The sequence below is a fragment of the Hippoglossus hippoglossus genome, chromosome 8 (genome assembly GCF_009819705.1).
Source record: "Hippoglossus hippoglossus isolate fHipHip1 chromosome 8, fHipHip1.pri, whole genome shotgun sequence".
In the NCBI taxonomy this organism is placed as follows: Eukaryota; Metazoa; Chordata; class Actinopteri; order Pleuronectiformes; family Pleuronectidae; genus Hippoglossus; species Hippoglossus hippoglossus.
The window spans coordinates 1,823,037-1,849,054 of NC_047158.1; the positions used below are offsets into that span (position 1 = coordinate 1,823,037).

At 40.3% G+C, this 26,018-nt stretch overlaps 3 protein-coding genes across 8 annotated transcripts; 2 read left to right on the forward strand and 1 right to left on the reverse strand.

Moving 5' to 3' along the window:
• Positions 1-244: 244 nt before the first annotated feature.
• zgc:86896 (uncharacterized protein LOC415190 homolog) lies at positions 245-8,751 on the reverse strand. 3 transcript variants are annotated; one of them, XM_034592344.1, is made up of 10 exons: positions 8,596-8,751; positions 7,691-7,802; positions 6,142-6,246; positions 4,722-4,944; positions 4,429-4,536; positions 3,252-3,458; positions 2,920-2,995; positions 1,688-1,878; positions 979-1,069; positions 245-458 (listed from the first exon to the last, which is right to left on the reverse strand). In XM_034592344.1, exons 2-10 carry the CDS (start codon positions 7,752-7,754, stop codon positions 453-455), a joined length of 1,071 nt encoding a protein of 356 aa, XP_034448235.1. In that variant the 5' UTR covers positions 7,755-7,802; positions 8,596-8,751; the 3' UTR covers positions 245-452. The 3 variants fall into 3 exon arrangements, with proteins under 3 accessions (XP_034448235.1, XP_034448236.1, XP_034448238.1); XM_034592345.1 differs by having other exon boundaries at positions 7,691-7,835; positions 8,596-8,739; XM_034592347.1 differs by lacking the exons at positions 7,691-7,802; positions 8,596-8,751 and adding an exon at positions 6,358-6,367 and having other exon boundaries at positions 6,142-6,314.
• A 666-nt stretch (positions 8,752-9,417) lies between these two features.
• prkar1aa (protein kinase, cAMP-dependent, regulatory, type I, alpha (tissue specific extinguisher 1) a) lies at positions 9,418-17,313 on the forward strand. 3 transcript variants are annotated; one of them, XM_034592340.1, is made up of 11 exons: positions 9,418-9,515; positions 10,552-10,739; positions 10,967-11,137; positions 12,211-12,302; positions 12,392-12,453; positions 12,543-12,589; positions 13,169-13,327; positions 13,440-13,500; positions 13,603-13,724; positions 13,946-14,027; positions 15,035-17,313. In XM_034592340.1, the coding sequence occupies exons 2-11, from the start codon at positions 10,566-10,568 to the stop codon at positions 15,205-15,207; spliced, it is 1,143 nt and encodes a 380-aa protein (XP_034448231.1). In that variant the 5' UTR covers positions 9,418-9,515; positions 10,552-10,565; the 3' UTR covers positions 15,208-17,313. The 3 variants fall into 3 exon arrangements, with proteins under 3 accessions (XP_034448231.1, XP_034448233.1, XP_034448232.1); XM_034592342.1 differs by having other exon boundaries at positions 10,970-11,137; XM_034592341.1 differs by lacking the exon at positions 9,418-9,515 and adding an exon at positions 9,553-9,707.
• A 1,207-nt stretch (positions 17,314-18,520) lies between these two features.
• rac3a (Rac family small GTPase 3a) lies at positions 18,521-25,192 on the forward strand. 2 transcript variants are annotated; one of them, XR_004614627.1, is made up of 7 exons: positions 18,521-18,681; positions 20,978-21,049; positions 21,159-21,276; positions 21,893-21,955; positions 22,726-22,885; positions 24,144-24,393; positions 24,426-25,192. XR_004614627.1 is itself a non-coding variant. In XM_034592349.1 (6 exons), exons 1-6 carry the CDS (start codon positions 18,647-18,649, stop codon positions 24,272-24,274), a joined length of 579 nt encoding a protein of 192 aa, XP_034448240.1. In that variant the 5' UTR covers positions 18,521-18,646; the 3' UTR covers positions 24,275-25,192. The 2 variants fall into 2 exon arrangements, 1 of the variants encoding a protein (XP_034448240.1); XM_034592349.1 differs by having other exon boundaries at positions 24,144-25,192.
• Positions 25,193-26,018: the final 826 nt, after the last annotated feature.

Genomic DNA, 26,018 nt, shown 5'->3' on the forward strand with positions numbered 1-26,018 from the left:
AGGAAATAATATAGTGGCTGAATGCCCCTACCCCATATCATGATACTGACATCTTTTATAGGAGGGGAGTTCACCAAGAGTTTAAGTCATTCAATAGCAACAGTAGAGGTAGAAAAATAGTTACACACAAATAAACATCCCACATCATTATATCAAATATATGCAGTTGGTAATGTCACAGTTTAAGAAATGTGAAAAGGTCAGTACAGTAATTACACAACACAGCAATGCAAAGGACACACTATTACACTGCATTGTCATGCCTCTTTATTTGAAAGATGCTTTATAACCCCCTATTCACATTAAGAGCATAAAGCACATGTGCACACAATCTTTTCAACTTACTTAAAAGCTATTGCATATCTCCATATACACACACACATATATAAGCAGATGGGTTTACTGGCAGATATATTCCTCAGTATGTCTGCCATCCTTGTATTCGTTTTGGTTCAATGCTGTGAAATGAGAGTAGTAACATGTTAGAATTGATCCTATATCTCTGTGCTAACAGATACAAGTCACTCAGCAATGTGTTTGCATTTCAGCTGACAGCTGATACTGGGAGCAGCCATTTACTGCTGAACATTTGATCAGTTGTTATCACCATGAAAAACTCTCTTTGGGAACATTTTAACTATCATAGGTCTCTAGATTTTAATGATTCATAAAACACATTTCACACAACTATCATTTGCTCAATGCTAACCTTTCCTGTTCTGTTTTTTTACAAGTCATCTGTTTTGGGGGATTGATGAGATTCAAATTCACTGTCGATGATTATGATGCCATATTTGCAAATGAACAATTTCCATAATTATCAAAAGCTATATTCTATTCTATTCATATTCTATATTCTATATTCTATATTCTATATTCTATATTCTATATTATACAGTAAATAACCACACATTTCAAAATCTTAATCACAGGTTCACTTTTGTATTGAAGACAAGAAGAAAAGTCTGACACATGTACCTTAAATTCCCAGATCACCATGGCTCCATCCAGACCCACACTACTGTACTTCTCCACTCTGGCTTTCTCCCCTGATACAATACACAGCTGCCTGCAGGACCCAACACAAAACAATACAAGGCTTTTACAAACGTGTGAACTGTGTAGCTTATACTGTTTAATGCAACTGGCATAAGGCCCAACAGTCTCATTTTGAAACCACATTTAAATTCACTAGATCTAGAGGTTTTTGGGGATCTGCTCCAAATTGAACACACTTATACTCTACTCTCAAATATCAGTCCTCTACTAATGCTTGATTTGTTTTTTCAAGATCCATGTATTATTCTCTCAGAAATCAACGAAAATATTGAAAAAAGTGCAATCTCGCTATGGGTTCTTCCCTGCCATACCACATCCTTCAGTCAAAACTTGTGGTAATAAACCTTGTCGGGGGAGATAACAACATCAGAGCCTCCCAGCAGCCCAAGCTACCCCATTAAAAACTAAATTTTTGATCACTATGATGGATTGTTGAGCAGACAAATAACTGATTTATGACTGTTGGAGAGAGCACAGTCTTATATTAACGTATGTACATGTGTGCTAGATGCTACAAATATGCCTTACTAACAATGCAATTTCACAATTTCATATGTACCAGTATTAAACAGCAATTTAATCTGTAACCCTCCTTGGTGGATGTTAGGGAAACAGCAGTGTCTCTTACGTGATGCTGTTCTGATGAAGGGTGTCTAGCTCGTTGCTGTCGTCCTCAGTCGCCCTCATGTCCAGGTTGCGGAAGTGTTGCATCGCTGACATGCTGCCCTTAGACGTCTGCTTGGGGATGTCCAGCTTCTTCACAAACTCCAGGGCACCAGGACCAGTGTAGGTGAACAGGTATGGGCAACAGTTATGACCCTGAGAGTGATACACATTAGAAATATAAGTACAAATACGTATAGCTATTGTAATCTTTGTTACAAGCATATATGTGGTTAATAGACCCAAATAACTACAACAGTTCAAAATCAAGGACCCAAATTCGAAGAGGTCAGACCTGTTTGGATCTGAGTCAGTAGTGGTTCTCTTACTGCTACCCAACCATTTTCTGTTTTGTTTGTGAAAACAGATGCCTACTGCTGCTGAAACATGGTCAAGGAGTTTTGGGGATCAACATTAAAACAAAGACCTAAAATATACTACAACGATCCATAGAGTTGAATGAGTTTGTCCTCAGGATTCATGATTGGTTCATACTTGAGTAAGTACATTTAGTGGTCAACTCTTCAACTCACAAGAATCAAAGACTTTGGTCAGACCTTGGACTAATTGCACTGGCGATCAGATCACAGGTGCACAGCTCTAAGAAGTGATAAGTACACACCCAAAACAAACATAGATCTCCTGGCTCAGACCACATTTGTAGATGTTCTGGTCTACATTATTATGGCATTGTGTATGATTTCATATCACTTTCTTTAATATAATACACACTTTCATGTCATGTCTGTGTTTTTAAATGAAATGTGTTTTTACTTTCTTTCTTCCTGTGCCTACAACCCTGACCATATATGGAAGGTCAATGTCCTTAATCTACCTCCACGTTTGTCCTTTATCTTAATGCTGCGGCTGTAGTGGCATATATACTTTGATTTGAGAGCCAGCTGAATGAGTATGTACTTCTGTTAACAAGAGGACGTCAGCTGAGTTCTTAAGTGCAGCCCAGGACACATAAGCGTATACACTGCTAAAAGAATGTGGCCTTAATGCATTCTCAGTCCATCTTGGTGCACTCACACCTGTACTTAGAACTGTCCACTTGTGATTGGATCATCCGAGACATGTTAATGCCAGTTATGAACAGGTTCTAACTCATACATGGAGTTGCTGGACACATACTCACATTGTTTACATGCATTCCACACATACACACATAAACATAGAGCAGGTGGTAGTTACCGCAGCAACCATCTCAGTGGGGCTGACAAAGAGAACGCTTGTCAGGGGCAAACGGTCAGTGGTCAGCAGGGTTATCCTGAACAGACAGAGGAACACTTATAGAACTGAAGTTTCAGCCAGAAACTAAACTTAGACAGATAATATAAGTTATTGATGCTCAGGAATCTGAGATATTGAGGGACTGCTGAAAGACTCTGTCTTTAGTCTCCATTTTTGACATTCTATGTAAAGGGCCTTGACATAATGTATGTTATGATTTGGTGCTATAGAAATAAATTGACTGTTCCCACTGGCCACACTGATGGATTAAGTTGCTTAGCTGCAGTACTCACTCCTTCTTCTGGGCAGCATCAGCCACACTGATGCTACTGTTGTGGGCCACCCATGCCAGCTGATCTCCGCTTGGGGAGAAGGAGACACTGTGCACCCAGCCTCCACAGTCCTTATGCTCAAGCAGGACCTCACCAAAAGGCATCTTGGCGCCCCAGGCGGTGGGTCCAGGCTTGTCCTCGATGTCCTTGATGTAGGCAGAGAAAACCCTGAGAAGTACAGAGATCTGATATAAATTTTGGGCGTCAGTAGCCGATATTGGTTTGCTTATTTAGAGCTTGTTGGGCTTGCTGCTTAAACTGATATACTGACTTTGTTTGACACTATGATTGAAAAGAAAAAAAGTCTTTGAATGGATCTTTATATACATGTAATGATTTTGAAGCTTCCTCTTCAAAAGAAAGTTCTTACACACAAGTGGTATTACACACTCAATCCTAGCATTATTCTATAACTATGTTGTAGTCAAATAATCCCATAAAAACACTATGTTTGTCTGTCATGTTATGTTATACCTTCCTTACCTGTCTTGTTGTGGGGGGCTAAATCTATTTACACAGTCCCATTATGTAGACTTTTCTTCTTTACGGGGGCCAAAACCAAGTCCCCAGAAGTAAATCATTTCATTTTGATGCAAAGAGTTGTTGAAGGTTAGGTTTAGGTTTCGGTTTTGGTTTAGGTCAAGGTTATGGGTTAGTCTCCAGGAAATTAATGTTTGTCAATGTAATGTCCCCTGAAGTCATTGAGACACAACTGTGTGTGTGTGTGTGTGTGTGTGTGTGTGTGTGTGTGTGTGTGTGTGTGTGTGTGTGTGTGTGTGTGTGTGTGTGTGTGTGTGTGTGTGTGTGTGTGAGGAATAATATATTTCAATATGTTTTAACAGACAGCAGTAGCAGGATGCATTCATCTGTCCATTGAATTTGTTGACTGCAAGAAAAATACAGAATGATACCATAATGTTAAGATTCACTCCTTGATTATGTCTTAGCCCTCGATGGTGGTCCCAAATTTCCCACAATTCCCCTCTTCCTCCTCACTAATACAACTCAGTCCTGGACTGACTTTATTTCAACTTCTTGGCATCTTATTCAAAGCTTTACTCTGGATTTGTGTTTGTAGAACTGGGACTCTGATCTGCTTTGCTTTGTCTATATCTCAATTTTGTTTGTGAGCTCCTACCTGCAGTGAAAGTCTGCAGAGCCAGCAGCCAGTAGGATGTTGTTGGGATGCCAGTCCAGACTCAGGACTGTGGATTTAAGGGCCTTTTTGATGTGCTTACTCAGCCACCTGAAATGAAGGGAGAATGAAAGAAATAGAACATTTGCTAAGTTAAGATCAGGTCCAGTCAGAGTTTTGGTGGACGCTGCTATATATACTCTATACATAAATAAATGTTCTGGACTGTGGTGTTTGACTTTCAAATCTGACAAAATTGTCCCCAAACAATTCAATTAGATCATATTATTGCTCACCAGTCATTTTCCTTCTCAAAGTAGCAGACAGAGATGAGACGAGCTCCGCTGCCCAGGGCAAACTTGTTTTCCAGAGGTGACCACTTCACACACGTGGCTGCTCGGTTGATGCGCACCAGCACCAGTGTGGGTTTCCACACACCATCCTTCAGAGTCCACACATAGGCGTTGCGGTCCGAGGCACATGTCACAATGCGGTTGGACTCTGGTGCCCAGTCAATGCCTGTGGACATAATTATGAGGGGGTATCAAAGGTATAATAATGCATCCATAACGGCTAGTCTTCTAAGAATCTTAGAAGATAACAGAAAACAGTTCTTAGAAATAACAGAGATCATTTAAAGCCCCACAAAAGATCTCTCTCTCCGACTTTTGGTCAATTGGTGAGATTTTATGGTGATTTGCATATATTCCCATAGTCGGATAATCAGTATTCTGGATGTATTATGGGGTGGGGGGGTGATGTGAAAACTACTATTTAAGTAGTCAACAAAGAAACATAAAGTACCTGAAACATAAACGTGGACATATGATAATTTTTGGAAAGTTTAGTTAGTAAATTTGAGGATAACCAGAGGGTTGAGTTCAAATTTTTCATCAGGAAAAAATCATACGGACAAAACTGCACCTTACAAGCACCACCAAAAAGATAATGGCATATTCCTTCACCAAGTCTTTCTAACTGTACCCATGCATGTGCCTCTTCTCTAACTCCTTCTCAATTGATGGTGTAATGAAGAGCTCAAATGCTCATTTTATGCCTTGGACATGGATGACATCATATCTGGTGGGTCTGGAATCGTTTCAATTACATTAGCAGCACTAAGTCATATAGAAGATAAGGCGTCTGCTGCTGATTGAGAGACAACAGGAAGATCAGCATTGAGCTTCTTATTGGGATCAGAGGAGGCTGCTTCATGACGAGAGTCCTCAACATTATCCTTTGTCTCAGACATATTCTCCTCAATGTCCCTTTTACTGTCAAATAGCTGTGACAAAACCTCACTGGCAGAAAACCTTTTCTTAGATGTTATTTTCAATGAGATAGTGAGCATGAAGAGAAAGCACACAGAGCGCCAAGAGAAATGGTTTAGAGAGTTGCTGTGGACCCCAAAGCAGAAGGAATATATTTAAAGTTGTCCCTATTAAATTAGGAAAAGTCATCAAATCTGAAGTAAAAACTAATTTGAATCATTTATTAAGAGATATTAAACATTAAATGAGGTCCAATTCAATGAAAAGGAAAATAGGAGGGTTAAATGTACTTGGACTGGGAACAGTCATTATTAAATGTGTGATGCAAAACATGTTTCTACACCCAGAAATAGTGCAGGTTAAGCTGTGTGTGGGCCCCAGAAGGTATGTTGTCGAACAAGTCATTTGCAAATCTGCAGTCACAGTTGGCAGGAAGTTACAGTACCTGTAATATGTCCACTGTGCTCACTGAGCTCATGAATCTTGATCCAGTCTTTGCCTTTCCTCTCATAGATGTCCACCACGTTGTTGTTAGGGCTTACTGCAATCTCTGTGAAGAAATATAAGTTCAAAAGATAGGCACTGTAACCATTTAAAACTGCCATAGTAATGTGCCGAGATCACTAAATCTTCACACTCAGAAAGGTTCCGTTGATCATGACTGGGGAAACAGTCAGTTGTATATTGTACGAAAAAAATTGTCAGATACTGTCTTTTGAAGATACCGTCGATAACAGTTGCCACAAGTTTGTAGGTTATGGGGGGGAACTCATGGGAGAGATCCGCTGTGAAGCATGAACTTTTATGTAATCTCATAACTAATCGTGGTTGTGTGATCTCCCATTGATCCCAGTAATCGAGAATACTGAGCCACTGACTTCAAACCCAGTTTTTGTGGGTCAGTGTCTTTGTGTTGCCTCAAGATAGCAATTCACTAACAATGCACCTGACCACACCTCATTTTATGGCCCACGGGTGCTGTGATGGAAATCTGGAAATACAAGAGGCTGGAAACACCAAAGTTATCTACGTGTATTTTAATAGGGGCTTTCTGCAGAAAGGATCAACACAGAGAGTCACAAGGATCTCAGAGTGAAGATACAGGACAGTCAAATACAAGGATCTTATATAGGAGGACTAAGGCTGTCTCTCAGAACCAGTTCAGACTGGTTCTGTAGGCGCAGGTTGAGAGAGGAATCTAAACACAGACAACTGATTTACATATGTTTCCTTTGGAGATAAGCAGACATACATTCAGTTCTTTGGAGAGTAAATAAGTGATAAAAAGGGTCTGACAGTTTTCAGGTCAACACAGTTCAGACCATAAAACAGCTCAGGCATAAAGTATTTGGACAGGTTGTATATGTATGTAGATACAGGTCATAAAACTTACTTTTCAACTACAACATAGGTTTCAACCATACTTAGTTAATTTTTCCAGTACAGTGCTCAAATGGGGACAAGTGCATTTGTTATTCAAATGAAGTGGGTGCTGAATGGGATTGTCAGTCTGAAACTTGCGCAGACACTTGTGTCATGCTAATCTAAACTCGAATCTTTCGCATCGGATGCAAGATAGGGCACCACATTCAATTCAACTACTGCATAATGCTTTAGCTTTTACAATGAAGTTTCACAAAATGTATTTATTGACACACAGTAGTACTGATCCTGGGTTAAGCTAAAATGTCAAATACCCAGGCAGCAATAGACGTAGTACAGTTGGATGTATGTGGTAAAGCTCTTTGAGTCCACTTCCTGTATTGATAATCTGATTCCCTGTGGTTCTCCAGGCAACATTATGCAATTAGAGGAGGGAGAAAATGTATCAGCAGGCTGCAGCGCAAGTTTAGACCACCATTTATGAGAAAGAATACAGGCATGTGATGTCTATGGCCACCTATTTCACTTATTTATATCTGCACATAGGATTCTACATGTGTGTATTACTCTATGTGGAAATGCAGGCTGGTGATGTATGCAGTTTCACCCACGGGTCCTGTCTTTGTTCCAGGTGTGGCAGGAGATCGGCTCCAGGCCAAAACTGTAGAGCGACATGTCTGAACAGAGGCAGAGGAGGCTGCTGGAATGTCAGGAGACCTGCAGCTGCAGGTCCCAGGATGAGATTAGAGATTAACACAGGGAGACATTTTGTTGAGAGACAAGGTTTTTAAAGCACAGCCAGTTTCCAATATATGGGTTGAGAAATGATGCGGCTAGTGAGATAAACAGTCTGAAGTATTGCATTTACTAAATCATTTTATATTTAAATGTTTTGAATCTTTCCTTTTATCACCCCAAGACTAACTTGATATAATTCTGATGTTTAAAGTGGATGAATTCACTTCATGGGCAGACTTACAATAGGGGCACATGTTGTTTGCTATGTGAGTAATGAGCGTCAGATAACTACACCTTATCAGTTGTGGTGCACTGTGAGCAAACACGCTGTAACTGTTACGTATTGTACTGTATTTTATGTACTTTTCTTTTTGCTCGAACAGTAAACTGGCCATGGTGGGAAAACACAAACCTTAGATGTTCTAATTCAGAGGTGTCACCTTTTAATAGTTTTACATTATTTTCATAAAGCAGAGAACTTACTATTTAGACAGGATTTCTGTCTCAATAGACACTCCCTCCAACCGAATGGTATACACCCAAAGCAATATTTTTGTTAGTGTCTTTGTATTTTACCTTTTCATATTAAAACAGACACAAGAAGAAAGATTTAGAAGCAACATATATTACATAAGACAGCCTGAATGTTTGGAATGGAGTAATACTATACTCTTGCTGTACGGGGCAAATGGAAAAAACATAAACCAGTTTTACAGCAAACAGAAAGAGAACACGATGATTAGATGCAATAAAAACACTGAGAGCAGAGATCACTTACGTTGGTTGTGTATGTTTGGTCTGGCGGAACTGATGGCGGTGGTGGAAGGTGCAGGGCTGTATTCGTGGACTCTGGGCAGTCGACACGAATGGAGCTGTGCAGTCTGACTTGGTGAAGGAAGTGACTGTGGTATTACTGAGGGCAGTGAAAGAAAGGTGGGTGTGTCTGCTCATAGCTGTTGAGCAAGAATCTTGTCTGGATCAGGTGTATATATATACACACACACACACACACACACACGCACACACATATATAATGCTTTTTAAACTTTCTATGAGTTACATTAATTGATTGTTTGGGTTAGGGTTATTTTGGTGCTAAAAATAAAACACTAGATAAACAACCATGATTAGGTGTTACATTTATCATTGAAGGGTGCCATTAAAAAAACAATGGATTGTTGTGTCAAAAAATGTTATATTCCTCCACTTATCTTCTAATACCTACCATTGTCATTATACATTTTTTTTGTCTATAAAAGTGTGACAAATGTCCAGTTTAACTTTACAGAGCTTGGAACTTCTACATATTGTTTTTGTCCAATCAAGAGTCTCATTCAAACTTAGGATGGTATTAAATTAATTTAACAACAATATCTCTTTACATATTCTAAGCTGCGACCATGATTGGTACATTGGCACTGTGAAATAACTTAGAGATTGATCATTAAAAAAAAACGGATACATTTTCCTTCGATAAATTAATTTTCAGATTCAGTATGTCGAATAAATCGGATCGTCTGTCATGACCGTGCAGAGGGTGAATGAGCAGTTTGTTGTTTATGTGTTATGTTTTTATTTCCGGGTTTTTTCCAGTTCTGTGTGTCTGTGTGTACTCTTATTTTGAAAGGAGTCATACGGAAGTGGGACTCTCTTCTGTCAGAAGTAAAAGTCTCAGGACGTCGCGCTGTTTGTTTCTCGGTGAGGGGTTTTATTCAAGGTCTTTGTTTGTTCAAGCTCTTTGTTTTCACAGTGTGGATGTTTATTCGTCACACACTTACGGACACGTTTAGCACCTCGTCACTTCGTGTGTCTGTAAGCTGTGTTTTCACAACATTTACATACGGGACTGTGGCTGGCTAACAGTTAGCGCGCTAAGCTAACTATTACGTGGTTGGTATTCAAGACAGCATATTTACTGAAATCCTCGCCTTTAATAGCGTATTAACTTTGCAGAACTTGTGTTGTTTTGATTCAAACTTTAATTCGTAGTCAATGTGCGGGTATTTGTTGGTTTTTGTCCCTGGTAACGTTACACAAACAAAATGTTAGCTAGTCGAAAGTGGCTTACTAAAGTTGGCTAAGTATTCCGTAGCTTTGCTAACCTGCTCAGTACTCTAGCATACAGGACTCTACTACTAACAATGACGATGGTCCTCGCACCTTGTAGCTAGTTGGGTAGCTAACTACTTGATTTAAACGCAAGGTTAAGTATTGCACTTGACTGTACTTTACAGATGTACAACGGAACACCACTGTTTTACATTCATAATTTGAAGTTTGTTTATGAAATGAAAGCTCAGCAGGGTTGCCAGGTCTGTGTGGACAAAACCAGCCCAAAAAACCGACCTCAAAATTATGCCACTGCCAACCCGTATACCCGTATGACAGCATAAAAACACATGTTTTTTCTAATTTTATGTACCAGCATTAAAAGCAGTTTACTCTAAACAGTTCTTTAACCAAAGTCATAGATTAACCTTATATAAATAGACTGAATGTATTAGCATGAATGAGTTTTGGCTTTCTTTTTCCTCCCTCACCCTGCCTTTATGACTTGAATTAGCTGCTTACATGTATATATGCATTTACTGTATGGAGTTTGGTCAATGAAGGTTTTGTATGTTAGGAGGAGTAGGATTTTGTTTTTTCTGTATCCTGTCAGTGCGCATGTTGCATCAATTTGCATCAACAGCTTCCTGGTTCTTCAGTGTGTTGTCCTCTCCTCTTTTTCTAGGCCACAAGACAAAGATGGCTTCAAGCAGTACAAGCAGTGAGGAAGAGCAGAGCCTCAGAGAGTGTGAGCAGTATGTGCAGAAGCACAACATTCAGCAGCTGCTTAAAGACTGCATCATCCAGCTGTGCACGGCGCGGCCCGAGCAGCCCATGGCCTTTCTGAGAGACTACTTTGAAAAACTCGAGAAGGTGAGTACGGATACATACTGTATGACAGCTAAGGCCCTGAAACCCCATTACAGTCATTTGTTTAGTGCAAATAAGAAAATATTTATCAATTCAAAATTGAAGGTCTCGTTGCGGAATAAAGTTCCATGTGTTGTGTTTTTCAGTCTTTGTTTTGTCATCACAGCTTAACCATTCACAGTATAGTATACACAGTCACTCAGGTGTGGTTTTGTGTGTTTGTTGACAAGCAGGAGGAGGCCAAACAGATTGCTTCACAGCAGAAGTCTAGCTCATGGTCAGACTCCCGTGAAGATGAGGTTTCTCCACCCATGAACCCTGTGGTGAGGGGTCGGAGCCGGAGAGGAGCCATCAGTGCTGAGGTGTACACTGAGGAAGACGCAGCCTCCTATGTCAGAAAGGTCAGTCGTGTGTCAAATGTTGCATTCACACACTGTCGGTCATCAAAGCTCCACAAGTCAGTTAGATTTTATATTAATCTATTGAAGACATGTGCAACATGAAACAGGTTGTTTACAGAGGTGCATCCACAGAGAATGATTAGCAGCTCTATGGAGAATCTACCCTTGTCAAATAGGGTTGGGTCATGGTTTTTCGAAAAGCATTAAATAATTAAAAAATATATATTTTAATCATCTTGGCATTAAAAAAATATTAGTCTCATGTTTTTACTTGCAACTTGTAGAAAATAATGCATTACAAGGGCCAGATTCCGGTGTTATTGCCCCAAGAGCTGTTTGCAAACCACCATTATAAAAAGCATTTAGACATTACTACCATGTAGCAATAAGTTGTGAGTGGTGTTGTGAAATTAGTTGCTATTGTAAGGTTTGCAGTACAAACTCAGCCAGGTAACGCTAGAAAATCACAATTCTACCGTGTGTGTGTGTGTGTGTGTGTGTGTGTGTGTGTGTGTGTGTCTGTGTGTGTGTGTGTGTGTGTGTGTGTGTGTGTGTGTGTGTGTGTGTGTGTGTGTGTGTGTGTGTGTGTGTGTGTGTGTGTGTGTGTGTGTGTGTGTGTGTGTGTGCGTGCGTGCGCATAAAAATTGGAATTGGTGCCTCTCAACCAATAATTGCTGTAAAGAACAGATACCAGATTGTACATATTTAAGTTAATTACCTAAAGGTTTTATTGAAGGGGTTGTAAACTTTGTACAAACTGAGGTTTTTTTGGTACTCAACACGTTGTAGGGACTGTTCACATCAAGTTTCAGTCATTCAAACTGTAAGTTAATCAATGTCTTCATCCCTAAAAAAATGGCCTATTTTCGTTTACTAGTTACCTTTAAACATTTAAACTTCTTCATAGTGACATAAATGGTCGGTTCACTAGTATGCTACAGTATCTAATGCAACATTGTTGTTCAACATCAGAAGTGTGACATGTGAGGACACAAATGGCCATTGAGAGTATTATTTTGGTTTTGTATTGGTTGGTTTGAATTAAGAGGCGGTGTTTTTTTTTTTTACCTAAGGTCATCCCAAAAGACTACAAGAGCATGGCTTCCCTGTCCAAAGCCATGGAGAAGAATGTGCTATTTGCTCACTTGGACGACAATGAGAGAAGGTAATGGGAGCAAGCACTCCAGTAGTGTGTTAATAAACTTTCTGACAGTCTCCAGCTAATCATCTCATTTTCCCTTACTACTCTTGCAGTGACATTTTCGACGCAATGTTTTCTGTCAGCTACATTGCCGGAGAAATGGTGATCCTTCAAGGTGAGTTTATGGAATCTCAAGTGTTATGAGATTCTTGTGTTTCTCTTATTTTCATTCATTCATGGAACTCTTATTTTCTCCTGTTGCAGGTGATGAGGGAGACAACTTCTACGTTATTGACCAGGGAGAGATGGACGTAAGAACCCTTTCTCTTTCATGTTTTATAGGGATCGTCATCTCTTGCTGTTTAGCTAGATGTACTTTAGTAGTTCAGAAAGGGAAAACATTAAAGCATAATTAACAAGACTACAACCATCAATATTTTCATTCTAGTTACAGCCTGAGCTTATTCTGAAGCCCAAAATATGATAAATGCAGCTTTAACTTCATTAAACAGCATGTACTTGTTTTGGCTTCCATTGTTTGTCTGGTATGCTGTGTAATGAAAATAGTTTCACCATGTGATTTTAATCTTTTAAGGGGAAAATGTCATTGTCGTCAAATTATTTTAATAGAAATACCTCACAAAGATTTTGTTCTTAAAATATTTGTTTGACAACTGTCAAGAGTCACATTTGGACAAATGATTAAGAGAGAAGTGAAGAAAAAGCTGCTCATTTAACTGGCATATGAATGTTTTGTTAATATGTAGCCTTGAAGAACAGTCTTGACGCTCACACTAGTATTATTCCGACCATCATATTGTAAATACAACATTTGTCCCTGCTATGTCACTAGAAAGAGCAGCACCTCTCTGCTCCCTGTCTTCTTACAGGTATATGTGAACAGTGAGTTGGTGACCGGTATTGGTGAGGGAGGTAGTTTTGGGGAGCTGGCTCTGATCTACGGGACCCCCCGAGCAGCCACAGTCCGGGCCAAGTCCAATGTCAAGCTATGGGCCATCGACAGAGACAGCTACAGGAGAATACTGATGGTAAGCTGTGCAGTGCTGCAAAGTGACAAAAACTAAACTAACTATGTCATAAAAGAATGAGTTTGATTTTGAAATGTTGAGATATAAACTGTCACAATAATTTTCCTTTTAGGGGAGCACTTTGAGAAAGCGCAAGATGTACGAGGAGTTCCTCAGCAAGGTGTCAATCTTAGGTGAGAACTTAGCTCTTTGGTTTTGTCTTCCTCACATTCGCTGTCTTTGGCTAATGAATCCAAATGAGAGAATGCATTGACCTGAGTGTTGTTCCTGGGCAGAGTCTCTGGATAAGTGGGAGCGTCTGACGGTGGCTGATTCCTTGGAGAAGGTGCAGTTTGTGGACAGCCAGAAAATAGTGGTGCAGGGAGAACCTGGTGATGAGTTCTTTATCATCCTGGAGGTACAGAGTATTAATAATGTTCTTTATCTTAAGTGTCTCTGTCTACTGTAACAGTATCTAGTTTGTCCCAAACCGGTCGGTGGAGGTTGTTTGGTTCACCATGTGAAACAAAGATAGTCCAACTCTCTCATTAGATTTACACACAAAAAGATTGGAAACGACTGAAAAATCCCGTTGATTTCTGGGATATATAGTTCAAGATGTCTTTGTTGTGTTTTCAGGGGACGGCAGCGGTGCTTCAGAGACGGTCAGTGGATGAGGAGTTTGTGGAGGTTGGCAGACTTGGTCCGTCAGATTACTTTGGTAAGTCAGGCAAAGTCATACGCATTAACTACATGTTTGATCAAAACAGACTCTTAAGCCCTGGTCTAACTGTCCAACATCTCTTTCGCTCAATATATATTAAAAAAAATATGCCACAGGGAAAGCTGTTTTTTGAATTTGCAGGCAGAGGCGGGATGTAAAACATTAATTCAGTGCGGACATCACAAGTTTTTGTTTACAGCATATCGACACAGCAACGTTGGTTCTTATCACCAAAAGCTCTCTTCACATCTTTGTCTGTGTTTTCTACGTGTATGGCACCGCTCTTCATCCTGAGATGATTGCTTTGTTGTAGTTTTTTTCATTTTTGCATCTGCCACGTAATCAACACACCCACTCGCTCGCTGTGAATCCTGCGGAGGATCTCTTACTATGTTCTCGCATGGGCTCATATGGACTTTTTGCGGACTTTATACTGGGGGGGCTGGCTGGAGAAAGTCCAGAGGCTGTCACTCGGACATTTGCGTTCACACAGGAGAATGTTTGGAGGATCAGTGCATGTCTGACAGCAGCTTTAGTTTGTCAGCTCACCCCCGACATTAGAATGTATCTCCTGTGACCACTTGGGATCAGGTCTCACTTCTCTGTGCTATATGCAAATATACATGTAAATCATTTCTGTTTGCAAAGAAGTTGCTTTCAGCAAGTGACTGGAGATAACTGATGCTCATTAACTGATTATTAATTTTTAACCATCAAGAGTAAAATGATCTATTTGGAATGGACTTGTATCTGTTTTACAGTTTGCTGCTCCCATCTGTTAACCTTAAATCCCTGATTAGCATCAGCATCAGTGCTTCTTCAGTCACTGTACTCTGCCATGTAGAGCAGCACAGTATACGCATGCTTACATTATCTTTGAAATTAGATGCATGGTGTGGATTTAAAACTGACAAAAAAATACCATAAATATAAATGTGGACACCATCAGCAGTCTGATATGCCTGTGTGATCTGATTAGAAGGTGTTCTTTCTGTGTTTTCCAGGTGAGATCGCCTTGCTGATGAACCGGCCCCGCGCGGCCACTGTTGTTGCGTGTGGACCCCTCAAGTGTGTGAAACTGGACCGGCCGAGGTTCGAGCGAGTCCTGGGTCCCTGCTCTGACATCCTGAAGAGAAACATCGAGCAGTACAACAGCTTCGTTTCCCTCTCGGTCTGATCTCGTCTGATGCAGGGTCCATCAGCAAACATCTGCTACTCTCTCATATGTAACCACACCCTCATGATCACTTCCTATTTATTGTAGGTTTTTCCTTTGTAATCAGAAGATAGACTGCGTTGTTGAAGCTGAAATCCCAATACCAAATAGGTGTGTGCATACACGTAGAACATAAAACTGAAATGAAATAATGGTGGACTTTTCCTGCATCTACTGACTGTGTTCACACTGAGCTCAGAGATCAGTCACCAGTTGATCCAAGGTAACTTTGAGCCGATAAAGACTGGTCATTTAAAAATGCTGTCAGGTCAGTGTATTTATAGAACACATATTAAAACAGGCTGAAGTGTAAAACATTTAGACAGTTACAATGAGAATATTCATATAAAAATCCGCAAATAATCAATACAAAATATGAACTGTTGTATTGTCACAGTAAAACTTCCACAGTGTGATGAGCATAACAACAAATGTTATGATTGGCTTTGCAGCATTGAGTCAAACACGTGAAAGTGTGAATGCAGTCAGTCGGCTTGCTGTGCACATCTTAAGACTTCAATAAGATACAGTGACTGATGGTTTCATGCTAAATGAGGAGGCTTCATGTTTTTTAAGCTTTTTTTGTGCTGCTGCTCTTATCCGTTTGTCCCGATACTTTGTCACGTTAGCAGAAGGGTTTGGGGGGTGGCAGTGTTGGGTCAGTTAGACAACCGCATTGGTCCAGACTCTAAAATGTCAGACACATTCTCTGTAACATTCGTTATCCGGGTGCCCCTCTGGATGAACTTTAGTAACTGGTCATCTTCTGACTTTCATCTACCGCCATCATCAGGTCAAAATGTTCAAGGTAATTTGGTGAACATGCTAAACATGATACCTGCTGCACACCTGTAACATTGCCACTGTCAACATATTAGCATGTTGTCATTCGCCTCACTAGCATAGCTGCAGACACTTAAGGCCTGGGTTTGTAGTTTTTAGTTTTTTTATATCTATTTTTATATGTTGTTGATTTACCTTATAGACACACTTTTCGGAGTTGCCTTGACACTGACATTCTCACTTTTCCTGCATCTAGTCTAAGAGTTTGACAGAAGTACCAGCGGTACACCCACAGTATGGGTTTTTTAAACCATTTTTTAAATGAGAAAATGCACAATTATATTCAGATTAAGCTTCAGATTTAGCTTAACCACTTCGGTCATTTATCATTCTGTCTCATGGTTTTCATTACTCATTGCTAATTGGAAATGTAGCTTTGATTTCATCATTTTGTGTGTAACACACAGGTTCTTACATTTCACTGAGCAATTTTGCATCATTATTTAATTAATAATAGGGTGAATAAGAGTGAGGACATTTTCAAGTACATCTTATCTTTGTTTTCTTTCTGCTCTTCAAATGTGATCCCCTCATGTACAATGCTCCATATTTACTTATCAGTTTCTGCTAAATGATTCTGCAAATATCCCTTTAACTCCACTGACCTGATCACAGTTGTTCTATTTAGCCCTCTGCTACACATATATAGGAGTAAATAACTATATTTTTGCACATTTTGTGATACACAAAACTATATTATGGGAAAGAAAATGTTTATATGCTGGTAAGTTCAGGGTTTGTGTGCGTCTTATCCCATCATTTAAAGAGAATGTAGGTCAATACTTACAGACAACAACACCAACAACAAAACTTAAAACAAAAGGTTGGTCTCTTTTGACTGCCATTTAGATGAGAGCTGTGGGTGATACATGTATCTGTCAGTGTCAACCATTTTACATGGAAGACACCATCATAGCTATGTTCCAAATATAACTGAGTTCCAAATTAGACCTAAAGAGACGATGCTGTGGAGGTTTTGATTTGTTCAGTTTAAAAAAACTAAAAACTAAAACTTTGTATCAGCAACTGAAAGTGGGTTCCAAAGACGTTAATTGGCTTTGTGATCATACGTATCAGTTATGATGAACTCACGTTTTAGGCTGTTAAATGTAACCGTATAAATTAGCATGAATTAGTTGAAACAATGGACTTTTGAATAAGGATCCCAGTGAGTTAGTTGTGCATTTACCTAAAGTTGGGAGACTTGTGAGAGACGGATTAAAAAGATAATTGTCGTTATCATAATATATATAAATATATATATATTCAGACATTTTTTCAAAAGTCTACAAAGGTACAGATACAGCCATACAGGAAGGTTTGGCTGAACTTCATTACATGACCACAGAATAAGTGAAGAAGAGGTTGGATGTCTTGTTTGGGACAGACTCTGCGCAGTGGACACATTCCAGATGATTTTAACACAAACTGAGCTCCACCAGTAAACTTGCCTTATGCTCTCCACTGATCCTTGTCACTCTGTTTTGTTCTGTTACATCTTCTTATCCAGTGTTTTCTTACATTCCCTCAGAGGTCATTACTGCAGCCAGTGCAGGTCATGGTTAGTTTTTGCCTTGACATTTATTTAGTTTGATGTGTTTTTGTGATAAATGTGCATCCAGAGTGTTGAACCTCTCCAATCTGTTCTTGTTCACTAGCATTGCACTCGTTGGCCATGTGTACGGTATGGTGTCATCTTGACTTTGGTACTGTATTATTTATTTTAATCATTACACTTTGAGTATTTGTCACTGAGTGCTGTTTTCACACATAGGTAACACTGCGCTGTGCTTAGTGAAACACATGCAGCAGTCTGCCGTCTCAGAGGACCAGTGATTTTTTTTACAGTTTGTATGCCTTCCTTAGAGTGATTGGAGTGACTGCTCTTTAATGTTCCTGTGTTTCTCTGTAGGACTTCCTCACAGCAGGTCAAGCAATAAAAAGATCAGTGTTTTCAACGTGTGTCTGTGTACTTACTATTGCATAATCTTGAGGCTCATATCCTTCAGTGCACCCAGGTTTGATCCGTTTCTGAGGGGTTTGTACTTTCCATACATATTTCCTTTCCTTTCTGCTTCCTCGGCTGCAGTTCAGAGGAAAATGTACTTTTTACTTTGGTGCATTTATTCGAAAGTCTTAGTTATAACTGCACGTCTGTGATCAGATAATGAGACTCAATCAATAAGAGCCGACACCACTGTTGACATCCTGTAAACAAAAACACTTAAGTTACCTCTGCCTGCCAACGCTCCAGAGATATGTGTGTTGTGAACCTGTCTGAGTGGAGAATCTCCTTCTGTGTCAGCATGTGAGGCAAACTCCAGCCCCCCAGGAGAACGTCTGTTCACTGCATGTCAGTCGGTCGGTCGGTCGGTCGGTCAGTTCCCCTCTGGAGCAGATCGCACAGCTGACTGGCCCTTTAAAAGCGTTCGTTGGTTTCCGGAACCTTTCGTGCTCCAGCCCCTCCACTCGTCCAGTGGCAGCAGATCCACTGATGACTGTAAGTGAAGCAGCAGCAGAAGAAGCAGGTGGCGGCACCTTATCTCTCTGAGTCGACATGCAGGCCATCAAATGCGTGGTGGTGGGCGACGGGTGAGTCCATCTCATGAGCGAACCGACAGGAGGCATGAGTCGGCGTTCACTGTTCTCCACCCTGAGGGGTGGGTGGGTGAGGGGGCGTACAAATCTGACATGAAGTGATGATGATGAACTGGGATCGATCAACACGTGAGGTTTAATGCAGAAGTAATGATTTTAAATGGTGTATGTTCATTATACTTCATTGATCATCTGCAGTGTGTGTGTGTGTGTGTGTGTGGAGCTGCATGCTGTCTGTTTTCTCCAATGATGTCATGTTGTCACACCTACTCAGCAGATACACTGATCATGCTGCTGCAGTGTTGGAACCTGTCTACACTGTCAGGCCCATATAAATCCACCAGAAACACCCTGTTTCATTTTTCTGATGTAGCATCGAAAGGTTTTTACATGTTTGGACCTTTATGTACAGTCTATGGTTTGGACTTATTTACAAGTCACCAGATGTGGAAGTTGACAATGTTTTTTAAAAAGTTTGAATACTGCTGTCACTGTCAATGTCGGCCTATGTGCAGTCATCTGCTACCTTGGGCTCCAGGGCTCCTCACACAAGGAGGTCCATGAGGGCGTGGCGACGTTGTGAGATGCTCACTTCAAACACGACAGAGGGCTCGATGACCTCCATCCTGGAAGGCCCAGTCACCATCAGCACGCAGGAGACCGTAGGCCGGTTCTTGACAGATGGATGAATAACCAAAGGCTACATTGCCACAGTGCTGGGTATCTCAGGCAGACTCCAAATGGCAACCAAGCTGTCAGCCTAAACTAAGGGGCAATCTGGACAACTTTGAGGCAGATCCTGAGAGATTCACAACCGTGGATGAGCTTGGTCATCCTCTAGACCTCTCTTCCATTTCCTCAGACCGTGCTGACTTGCAATTTACAATTACCTTCAGCAGAAATATCACCAAAGTTATTAGCTTCAAACTGTCTGTATAATCATTTAAAGAGTGAACATGTATGTTATTGGGGCTCTATACCTCAGGACATTGATGAAACCAATACATAGGAACTACAGCTCTCTGTTGGATTAAAACGTTCAATGTTTCCTGCTGAAATTTAGTGGAGGAGAAGAATATAGCAGCATATAATCTAAATATTCAAGTATAGAACAAATACCTAAAAATGACAGTACTTTAAATACAGAGTAACACTCCACCACTGCAGTTCACATAAATTACACTACTGCAGTATTATTTTCCATCTTTCTGCGAGTCTGTAGTAGTAGATATATCAAACTTTCAACTAGATTTTTAAAACTTTCCCCTCCATAACCAATGGGGACAAAATGTGTAAGGACAATGAGTTTGAATTAATAGGAAAGCAGAAATGTTCTTCTGAAACAGTTTTAACCATCCATGCATCCTCCTTTTTGTTTTTTAAATGTCATCCTTGGGATATTTTAAGCCTTATGTTGAACAATATGAATTTGCTGCTTCCACAGAGATAAACTTGTCTCATCCTTATCTGCTAATGCCAAATCTTAGCATGGCATTATCAGCGGAGTGCACTCTTTTCCTCTGTCTTCCCTGGACTTCCCTCTTATTTTGTGTGTGTCACTTGATAAAGAAACATCTCACACGTTGTTTTTACATGACGTGTGAGATGTCTCTCAGGTCCATAGGATTAAGCGAGGTCTATTCAGTTGGTTGCAATCTGCAAACTCACCACTAGTGGAAGTATCAGGTTACACTTAGAAACTAAATGTTTATTGGCAGTTTCTAGCAGGTGTGGCTGTTTTGTTGTGGGGATGTGAATACAGAAGGATATATTATTATTGCAGTTGGAGAATTAAAATCACATTTCATTTCACTCAAATGATGGAATGTTATAATGGGGTCATATGACAAAATAATGTTAAAACCTATATTTTATGCATGCAAACAGCAACTTCCTCTTTACTAACTTTGCTGATTGCTTGATTGGACAGAGCTAATGATGTTTCCTACAGATTTGCACATCATGAAAGAACTTTCTTCTGTTTCAATGTTGCATTCAGTGATGGATTTATCAACATCTGGTACAACCAGGGAGAGTTATAGTATACAGAGTCCAATATACTCTGAAAACAAAGGGAGTTTGGAAAAACACCTGTTTTTCTCAGTAGTAGTAACATTAAATACAGGCATCATTTACATTATTAAGTATTTCATCTTCTGACTTCTGTCTCCTCAAAGTGTTGACTAATGCCATGTGGATAGAATCAGTGGATAACTGTCGCAGCACTCCAGATTCTGCTGTAATGATGCTGTATGTATCACCGTGTGTTATTATCCTCTGCTTTTTCCAGTGCGGTGGGTAAGACATGTCTGCTCATCAGCTACACCACAAATGCCTTCCCTGGAGAGTACATCCCCACTGTGTGAGTACAGCTGCACCTTCTCATTCAGAAACTTAATTCATGAAAAAGGTGTGTATATGTGTACATACAATAACTTACATACCAAGCTGCTTTGTCTTAAATCTCTAAGCTTTGACAACTACTCAGCAAATGTGATGGTGGATGGTAAACCTGTCAATCTGGGCCTCTGGGATACAGCGGGGCAAGAGGACTATGATAGGCTCCGCCCCCTGTCCTACCCTCAGACGGTACACACACACACACACGGTTGTACTCCTATCTTAGTGAGGACATAATACATTCCCTAGCCCCTTACCCTAACCTGAACCACCCAAATCAAATGCCTAACCATAATCAGAATCAGGTTTCATTGCCAAGCAGGTTTACACATACAAGGAATTAGCTGCGGTGTATTTGTGCAAGTATAAATATAAAAAACTATTAAAATAGGAAACAAAAATGAAATATGAAAAATACTCTAAGCAGCAGGGGAGGGATTGTGCAATATGTTGTAAGTAAAAACTAGAGCCTGGACTGTGCAGTACAATTAGTCTATTATTTCTGTGAACTTTCCCTTTAACCCTCAAACAGCGCATTGAAAGAAATTTATGGTCTATGTTTAAAAAATAGTCCTCACAAAGATATAAGTACAGGAACACACACACACACACACACACACATAAACAAATGTCTGAAATAAAGTGTGAGTTTGTTACTCACAAGCATCTCTTTTAAATCTACATGTCATAAACGTGTGTTCAAATCATGTTTTAAAAATGCCTCCACTCGAATGTCACTTGTGAAGGTTTTATGTTTAAATGTGGGTTGTCCTTGTCGCTGTAACTCTGTGTCCTCTCTGTACAGGATGTGTTCCTGATATGCTTCTCTCTGGTGAGCCCTGCCTCCTTTGAGAACGTCCGAGCTAAGGTGATGATCTGTCGACTCATTTTCAATATGAAGAAATTCCACTCACTGTACACAAGTGATATGCTGTACCGCTCACAATGAAAAACACAGAATCCTCAATTTCCCTCCAGTTTCACTGTTGGTGACGGTGAACTGTGAACTTGGTGCTGATTTTCAGGCCCAATAACAAAATGTGACGGTGTCTTGAATCGCATGAGTTGTAGTCACATGTTAATAGATTGCTTGCAGTTCTTTGCCTCATAGTGATTCATAATTCAAGAGCATGGCCTTTCATATTGAGAGCATCATTTCTTTAGATACTCTAATGCCTCCCCTCAAACCCTCTGCTATTTCTCTCTTATAACTCCTGCTCTTTAGTAGATTTCCTCTGCTCTTGCACTAAACTGTTTGTCTGCGCTCTGAAAAACTGTGGCTGCACAAACCTCTGTGTTTCAGTTTAAGTCCTCCTTACCCTCACACTACTCCCAGATTTTGGCTGTTGCTTGTGGATTCTTGTGAAATAACCCCATCATAATTACTTAACCAGTAAAATACCAGGTATGAAGTATATTGTGACCAGCACAATCACATTATTTCTTACAGCGTCCCTCATGGGCTATCACTGTTTTGCCAGGGGATCAGTTCTGGGGATCAGTCATCAACATGGGTCATATTTGACTTTAATGGTGCTTTGTGATGATTTCTCTGTGACCATTCTCTGTGTGATATGAGGTCCATGGAGTGAGGTGTGTCTTTGGTTTGAACTTTGACCTCTGCGTCGTTCTTTGCAGTGGTATCCAGAGGTTCGTCACCACTGCCCAAACACACCCATTATCCTGGTGGGCACCAAGCTGGATCTGCGGGACGACAAGGACGCCATAGAACGACTGAGAGACAAAAAGCTCTCTCCCATTATCTACCCACAGGGTCTGGCCATGGCCAGGGAGATCGGTGTGTACAGAATGTGTGTGTTTGTGGGTGTAAATTATAGAAGATGATGTATAGTTTTCACAATATGTACTGTACCATTTCTAAAGATTCTTTTCACAGGAAAGTATTTTGGTTTTCCTCTCAATTCTGTTACTTTGCTAAGATGGCTACTGTTTGAAGAAGCGTAAAATATTTCACACAAATCTTTTGACTGTTCAAAAGTGAATCAGGGGAAAAGGCAGTAGTTTAGTTAGTTTTCAGCTCTTTATTCAACACTACCTATACAGGTGCATTCAGTATACATGTTCAATAAAACCTCCTAACTCTGACACACTGCCAACCAAAGGTCTGTCAAAATGGCTTACTCACTGGGATGGCACGGTGGCACAGTGTTTAGCAGGTTAGGTTGGACATTGCATGTTCTCCCTGTGTGTGTGTGTGGATTTTCTCCAGGTACTCCAGCTTTCTCCCACAGTCCAAACCCATGCAGCAAAAGTTAACTAATTGTCTATACTGTAGGTGTACATGTGAGTGAGATTGGTTGTTTGTCGGGTAGCTGTGCCTCAGTAGGTTGGTGGTTCGACCCCTAGCTCCTTTAGTCAGCATTCCGAAGTGTCCTTGGACAAGATACTGAACCCCCAGCTGCCCCTGACGGCTGTGCCGACAGTGTGTGAAATGGTGTGTGATTGAAAGTGGTTGAGTGGTTTGAGGTGGCCTTTCACACAAGAACAACGCAACAGGAGATTCTCCGCTCAGATGTATGACTCAGCTTTTTAATCCTAAAATATTTGTTTTATTTAGTTTTGGGGTTTTTGTGCGTTGGAAGCGTCATCAACACCTCTCGCTGACGGTGAATCCTACGGAGGATCTCCTGCTGTGTTTCTGTGGACTTAATACTAGGTGGCTGGCCGGAGAAAGTCTGCAGAAGCTCCGGAGGCCCTCACTTGGACATTTGCGTTCGCACATGCATCCCCTGCGAGGAAAGTCCAGAGGATCTCTGGAGTTCAGTGCATGTTTGAAAGCTGCTTATATGTCAGCCCTGCCATCTGCTGCTGACCTGCCCAGGGTCTCACCAATGTCAGCTGGGATTTGCTCCATCTGCTTAAAGTATGATTGGTATAGATAATTGATGGATTACTTATCTCATGTACATTGGAATGGAGGAAATATAAAATGATAAGTAAGATCAGATAAAAACATGTTTTGGGAATACTTGGTGGTGTAGGTGAACTTTTCATGCTTTTTTGACTCCATGTCCTCATCTCTTTGGCTGTGCTAGGTGCAGTCAAGTACCTGGAGTGCTCTGCTCTGACGCAGCGAGGGCTGAAGACAGTCTTTGACGAGGCCATCCGAGCTGTGCTTTGCCCCCCGCCGGTCAAAAAGCGAGGCAGGAAGTGCACAGTGTTCTGAGGGGGAGGAAATCGGAGATAATGTCACCATCACCAGGATGGACTGGTCTTTGGTCAAGTCACTCAAGCCATACAGGAACTGATTTGAAACACAACCTATACCTGCAGTGTACAGAAGACGTATGTTACCTGGTAAAAAGCAGGCTGATGAGTTAGTCATGGCAGATTTAGGCCTTTGTTTTGGGTTCAAAGATAAATTCTGTGTGATTTATGCCTTAAAAGAATGATTTTAACATATGATGGCCTGTCTATTCGATATTAGGACAATGATGAAAGAAGGACTTCAGCAAAAATATCTTGCACTCTCTTGTTAACCTGTAATTAAAACACAAATGTTTTACAAAACAAGGACAAAAACCTAATGTGTATCCTCCTTTTGCACACCATACATTTTACGTCTTTATGTAAGCTGCTTTACATGAAGCATATTGTTCTGTAATCAACTTATTTTTGTGTTTTTTTGTACTTGGATGGTTTCAATTAATAACATGACAGTGTTTGTGATCGTGGGTAAGTAAATGCTGTAGAGTGGGTGGAAGTTTTGTGTTGTGAAACAATCTTATAACAGCCCAATATTTGTCGAATTTTCTTTTACATTTGTGATACAAGTTGACAAATGACAAAAAACTGTTTTTTGCCTTTTAGATGTTTCTTCATGTACATATACATAAACATACAAAAAGTGATGAACCTGACTTTGATTTATACATGTACCTCATTTTCACACAACTTCAAACTTTACAATTTGACAACAAACATGTCCAAGAGACGATTCAACAATCAACAATTTGTAAAGCAATGCTTCATAACAAGAAAACACAAGCAAATTCAGAGAACATCTTCACGATGATAAACACATCGAAAATGGACAAATGCATTTGACAGTTGTGATTGCATTCAGAATATTTGCAGCATATGTATTGTATTGTAGACTAGAAAAGCGCTATATAAATCCAAAACCATTTACCATTTAAATTTGTTGAAGTTGCTGTCTGAATTGTGTTTTGTCCGTTTGCATGTGTTCTCATAAGTTGTAGTGTGTTGAGGTTTCAGGGCCACTCCACTCTGCATGGGTAAGGTCGAGACCTTCAAATATTATACTAAGCAACCCAACAGATCCCACAATGACCAAACACTTGGATACACTGGAGGGAAAAACTCCATTTAACAGGGGGGGGGGGGGGTCTCAGTATATTCTGCCTGCTTTTTGCAGATTTGTAAATTTATTAGAATTTTTTTGCTGGGGAAGAAAACTTTTGAGTGTTGAAGCTGCACCCCAAGGAGGAAATGATCTGCTCATTGATCACCAGTTATATGAGTAAGATTCCCCCTGTGGAGTAAGGCACATAACTGTCACAGTGGGAATCACGTCAGCACACTGCTGTAAGCATGCAAGAGCCATTCATGTGTGCACTGCAAAACACGACAAATCTGTGCTTTCAAATATGATTGTGTTAAGAATAAGGCAGGTATACTGAGGATTACATTTGCACAAACTGGATCTCTGATTCCTTCATTTATTGTTTTCCTTTTACTTTTAGAATTTGTTTGGTTAATTTCTTTTTGATAACAAAAAAATCTATATTTTCTGGCACAGGCCTTTAGGTTCCAACTGAAGATCTTTTAAAAAAAGGTTCCGTAGGTTTCTAATGCTTCTGGGAGCTGTAGTCTTAAGCAAATGTTATTTCAACATGACTGAACATGTCGCCTAGTGTATAAGTGTAGTTTCTGGACAACAGTCGAGC